The sequence below is a fragment of the Bison bison genome, unplaced genomic scaffold, assembly GCF_000754665.1.
Source record: "Bison bison bison isolate TAMUID 2011002044 unplaced genomic scaffold, Bison_UMD1.0 scf7180017864039, whole genome shotgun sequence".
Classification (NCBI taxonomy): Eukaryota; Metazoa; Chordata; class Mammalia; order Artiodactyla; family Bovidae; genus Bison; species Bison bison.
In genome coordinates this window covers 3,015,274-3,021,232 of record NW_011494611.1, presented here as the reverse complement: position 1 = coordinate 3,021,232, position 5,959 = coordinate 3,015,274, and the positions used below count along the sequence as shown (strand labels likewise).

The 5,959-nt window shown below is 48.9% G+C and overlaps 1 protein-coding gene across 1 annotated transcript in view; it reads left to right on the top strand.

The window, feature by feature from the left end:
- ZNF618 (zinc finger protein 618) overlaps positions 1–5,959 on the top strand; it is a 123,669-nt gene that overhangs the window by 66,367 nt on the left and 51,343 nt on the right. Inside the window, exons 7-8 of the mRNA XM_010835192.1 lie at positions 598–633; positions 725–802. Coding sequence (XP_010833494.1) covers positions 598–633; positions 725–802 — 114 coding nt within the window. The remainder of the gene's footprint in view (positions 1–597; positions 634–724; positions 803–5,959) is intronic.

Below are 5,959 nucleotides of genomic sequence, written 5' to 3'. Positions count from 1 at the left end.
ATTTCATGTTGAGTATTCACATGCTCTGGTGAAATTAAACCAATTTTTTAAAATGAATGATGATATTTTAGCATCTTAAGATTATAGAGTTAGAAATTAGAACGATAAATTTAGGTAATTTATTTTTGGAATCTTAAGAATCCTGGAAATAGGGTCTTCGCCTGGGAAAGGATCCTGGAAGGTTCCCTCTCCAGTCCCACACCCCCAGCCGGAGTCAAGCCCTGACATCCAGACCCTATCCCTATAGCCACTGGCCCACCCCTCCTCTCTCCTCCTTTTTCTCTTCCCGTCCCCTTATCCCTTCTTTTTCTGCTGCCCTGGCCCCTCCAGTGAATGGCGGAGATCTAAAAACAGGCCAGCCAGAAAGCATCTTCCTGCCCTGGGGTAGTCCCAGCCCATGGGGAGGGTCCCAGCCCCATGGGGAGAATGAGGAACAGAAGGACGTGCCCTCCTGGGGCCCCTGGCTGTCTGGGGCATCCACAATGGTTAAGGCAGGCTTGTGGGACCGAGGCCGGGGGCATTGGGCAGAGGCAGGGACTAACAGGGCTCCTGTTTGCTTCTTTTCTTCTGCGGCTGCCGCCTCCCGCCCGGGCGCAGTGTTTAGTGTGGAAGGGGCCCCTGAGAATCGGGCAGGTAAGTCCTCGGTGGCAGCCCACCTCCCTGTCCCCAGCTGAGCTCCAAGACCTGGTTACCAGGGTGCTAAGGGCCATGTGTTCTCCCACAGACCCCTTCGACCAAGGTGTCGTGGCCACTGACGAGGTGAAGGAGGAGCCCCCGGAACCATTCCAGAAAATCGGGCCAAGTATGCAGGCCTCTCTCGGGCCGGGGCCGGGTGGGGAGACAGGCAGGGGTGGCCGCGGGCAGCAGGGCAGGTCCCACTCCTGGAAGGGGTAGTGTTGGGAATCCTGCAGCAACTGGCTCTGGCCAGTGAGCCGCTGGCCTCCTTGTACCTCACTTTGCCCACCTGTCAAATGGGTCAGTCACTCTTAGGACTTTAGTTTTTGAGAAGCAGCAGGACAGCACAGGGTCCAGGTCAGAGCAGGGAAGGTAGCACAGGCTTGGTGGCTGGTCTGTTAGCCATCCTGAGCCCTGGCTCCTCACCTGTGGAGTAAGGGGGACACTTTGCCGCAGGTTTGTTGGGGGATTAAATGAGATCATGGCTGTAAATCACCTATTCATTAGCACAGTGCCTGGTACATAGTAGTGCTCAGAAAATACTGTTGTTATTTTTGTCGAGTGGGTTTATTAGCCAGTGAAGCTATCCAGGGGAGCCACATGCGGACACTCTAGTCCTCACCCCAGTAAACCCCTGGGGGGCAGGAGCCATTCACTTGACCTACCTGTTAGCAACACATGCGTTGAGTGTCGTAGGGACACAGCAGTGAGCAGGATAGATGCGGCCGTGTTTTGGGTAGTTTACACGGTGGGGACAGGAGGCAGGCATTCAGTCAATAAGCAAGTAGTTACAACATGAGAAGCGTGGGGAGCAGCAAGACCAGGAGGTGACTGACCAGCCCTGGGAATCCAGGAGGCTTCCGTGCGGGGCTGCGAGTGGGGACGAGCCCCTGCACCCCATGTGAAGGCAGGAGAACTGCACTTGTCCCAGAAACTGAAAACCAGATTGGGTCTGAGTTCAGATCTTAACAGAGCCTTGAAAACCAGAAGGCAGTTAGACTTCATCCCGAGGGGACTGAGCCAGCGTTCACCCAGTGGAGAAGGGACTTGATCAGACTGGCATTTTAGGAAGGTATTTTGGCTGCTGCAGGGAGTATGGATTGGGGTGGGGCGTGGGGGCGGGGTTTTCACAAGTGAGACTGGTCCAGCCCTTCAGGATTTTGCGTACTTTCTCCTTCCTCTCTGTTTCCCAGGCCTCTCTTACTACTCAGCGAGAGGAGACCTCCGCTGGCGCTGCTTGTGGCAGTGAGGATTAAGGCAGCTTGTAAAAATATACACACATACATAGATTGAAGGGATGAGGAAGTTTAGCAAAGGAGAATCAAGGAAGCTGGGACAGCGAAGCCAGAGACAAGTCTCAGAGGGTGGGGCCAGGTCCTGGCCCTGGCAAAGTGCTGGATGGACCTCTGAAGAAGGACCTTCCTCCTTCCTCTCCTTTTCTTTACGTCTTAAAACACTCAGGGAACTGGAGATGTGATAGCATCTGTAAAGGGGTTCCATGGTGCCTGTCATGTGCATGGTAAACATCTGATAAACAGTGACGTTAGTATTCTTGAAGAAAATTATGAGATCCTTCACACTGGAACTGTTGGAAGTTAGACTGTGGGAAAACCCAGATGTAAATCAGACATGCCCCATGACAGACATTCGTAGACCAGGACAGGACAAGGACATTGGGATCTCTGACCCTCCCCTCCCACTGCTCCAGTTCCATCTAACAGCAGCCTCAGCACAGTACCTTCACTTCCATCTGTAGCATCATAATTAGGAAGATTGAGTGTAGACTACATAAGCTGTAGAATCACACAAGCCCAGGTTTGAACGCTGACATCCCCGATTTACTAGCTGCTTACCCACTTTGAAAGTGGCTCAGTTGTGTCTGACTCTTTGTGAACCCATGGACTATAGAGTCCATGGAATTCTCTAGGCTAGAATACTGGAGTGGGTAGCCTTTCCCTTCTCCAGGGGATCTTCCCAACCCAGGGATCGAATCCAGGTCTCTCACATTGCAGGCGGATTCTTTACCAGCTGAGCCACCAGGGAAGCTCAGGAATATTGGAGTCGGTAGCCTATCCCTTGTCCAGCAGTTCTTCCCAACCCAGGAATCGAACTGGGGTCTCCCAGATTCTGCCTGCAATGGGGGACACCTGGGTTCGACCCTGGGTTTGATCCCTGGGATCAAAGGGAAGATCCCCTGGAGAAGGGAAAGGCTACCCACTCCAGTATTCTGGCCTGGAGCATTCCATGCACCATATAGTCCATGGGGGTCACAAAGAGTCAGACACGACTGAGCAACTTCCACTTTCTTTTACTCCTTCTCAGTGTCCTTTGACTCACGTGTAAGTGGGAACAAGAACATCTGTCTCAGAACTTCCCTGTGGTCCGGTGGTTAAGACTTCATGTTCCAGTGCTGGGGGCGCCATAGTTTAGTCTCTGGCAGGGAGCTATCCCACATGCCTCAGAACCAAGACATTAAACAGAAGCAATGTTGTAACACGTTCAGTAAAGACTTTTTTAAAAAAAGAACATCTATTTCTTCTTCAGTGCTGTTGGAGGATGCCCACATCAGGTGTCTAACCCAGCACCTGGATCATGTTCCGGGCTTAACAAATGAGTGATGTTGCCGAGAGACAGTCGAGAGTTTAGAGCCATCCCAGAGATGAACCCCAGCTCTACACTTAATGCCTGCGTGACGTCCTGCGAGTTTTATAATCTCTCTAATCACAGTAGTGACAGTAAAACTCACCTCTCAGGATTGTTGTGCTGATTAGATGAGATTATATTTGTAAAGGAATTAGCATAGCCCTTGACATTGACATGGAAAGCATTAACTACATGGTACCTGTTAATTACCCAGAAAGGTACAGAGCAAGCTGAAACTTGTTCGTTGTGTCAGTATCCACATCTGACAGCCAGTTGCTGGGACCTGGGAGGAATTATCGCAAATTATATGGAAGAGAAGTACATTGAGAAAACTGAACTGAGTTTGGCTCCCAGCTTGACGCTGTGGAACTGAGATGTCTGTGTAAGAGTTACAACTCAGGGGCTGCCTTGAGAGATAAGAATCCTGCTTCTTGGGCTTCTGCCACTTTTTGTAGGCTGGCTGATGCTACAGAACCATGATGGTGATGAGCCACAGAATAAGGGGAGCTGGTAGACCTACAGTGCCCTTTGGAGAGACTGGTTCTCGTGGGTAGAGCTCTGTAGGTTAAGAGAAGAGGAGAAGCAGCAGCAGCAGTGCATGCTGGGAAGTACACCTTCCACATCCATGTCAGCTGTGCAAATCAGAGAGCTAGGTACTCGACGAGCAGGAAGCCAGAGCCAGAACAGAGCAGAGGAGTCCTGCCAGAAAGACGGAGCTGGTCTAAGAGGCCCCCTGTGTGTCAGCTTGCTCTTCAGCTGCAGATATGAAAACTGCTCCCTTGGTGATGGTCTGCCATGATAATGGGATGATCAAGGACAATTCATTCAAGTCTGTTGAAACAGAGTATATCTGGATTTAGACGTTACTTGATTTTTATACCTAGATAAGGAAGCGTCCAGTCCCAAAGAAAGGCAGTGCCAACGAATGTTCAAACTATCGCACAGTCACACTCATCTCACACGCTAGCAAAGTAATGCTCAAAATTCTTAAAGCCAGGCTTCAACAGTACATGAACCAAGAGCTTCCAGATGTTCAAGCTGGATTTAGAAAAGGCAGAGGAACCAGACATCAAATTGCCAACATCCATTGGATCGTTGAAAAAGCAAGAGAGTTCCAGAAAAACATCTATTTCTGCTTTAGAAACTATGTCAAAGCCTTTGTGTGTATCACAACAAACTGTGGAAAATTCTTCAAGAGATGGGAATACCAGACCACCTGACCTGCCTCCTGAGAAATCTGTATGCAGGTCAAGAAGCAACAGTTAGAACTGGACATGGAACAACAGACTGGTTCCAAATCAGGAAAGGAGCACGTCAAGACTGTTGTCAGTATTGTCACGCTGCTTATTTAACTTATATGCAGAGTACATCATGCAAAATGCCAGGCTGGATGAAGCACAAGCTGGAATCAAGATTGCCAGGAGAAATAACAACAACCTCAGATATGCAGATGACACCACCCTTATGGCAGAAAACAAAGAAGAGCTAAAGAGCCTCTTGATGAAAGTGAAAAAGTTGGCTTAAAACTCAACATTCAAAAAATGAAGATCATGGCATCTGGTCCCATCACTTCATGGTAAATAGATGGGGAAACAATGGAAACAGTGAGAAACTTTATTGGGGGGGGGGGCTCCAAAATCACTGCAGATGGTGACTGCACCCATAAAAATTAAAAGATACTTGTTTCTTGGAAGAAAAGCTATGACCAACCTAGACAGCATGTTAAAAAACAGAGACATTACTTTGCCAACAAAGGTCTGTCAAGTCAAGGCTATGGTTTTTCCAGTAGTCATGTTTGGATGTGAGAGTTGGACTATACAGAAAGCTGAGTGCTGCAGAATTGATGCTTTTGAACTGTGGTGTTAAGTCCCTTGGACTGCAAGGAGATCCAACCAGTCCATCCTAAAGGAAATCAGTCCTGAATATTCATTGGAGGGACTGATGCTGAAGCTGAAACTTCAGTACTTTGGCCACCTGATGTGAAGAACTGACTCATTTGAAAAGACCCTGATGCTGGGAAAGCTTGAAGGCCGGAGGAGAAGGGGACGAGAGAGGATGAGATGGTTGGATGGCATCACTGACTCGATGGACATGAGTAAGCTCCAGGAGTTGGTGATGGACAGGGAAGCCTGGCGTGCTGCAGTCCATGGGGTTGCAAAGAGTCAGACACCACTGAGTGACTGAACTGAAGGAAGAGTGACTTAAAAAGTTTTTGGTTTTTGTTTTTTAAAAAAAAAACTTGGGAATTATGAAAATTCTGCATGACGAGAAAAGGAATTTAGGAGACCTAGAGGAAGAGTATGCCTCTGAAAGTGATGTACCAGCGAGCCCGGGAGGAAATCCTACTGGACAGCCACAGTTGAGTATGAGAAAATATGACCTTAGTTCAGTCTGGTTGCCATAACAAACTACCCCAGACCGGCCTACATAATAGAAATTTATTTTTTTTCACAGTTCTGGAGGCTGAAATCTGAAATCAGGGTGAGAGTATGGTTGGGTTCTGGTCCAAGGACCCTCTTTCTGGCTACACTCTCACATGGGGAGAAGAAAAAGAGAGCAAGCTCTCTGGTGCCTCTTGTTATAAAGATACTAATTCCATCATGAAGGACCCCCTCACCCCCACCCCCTGCCTCCATCCTCA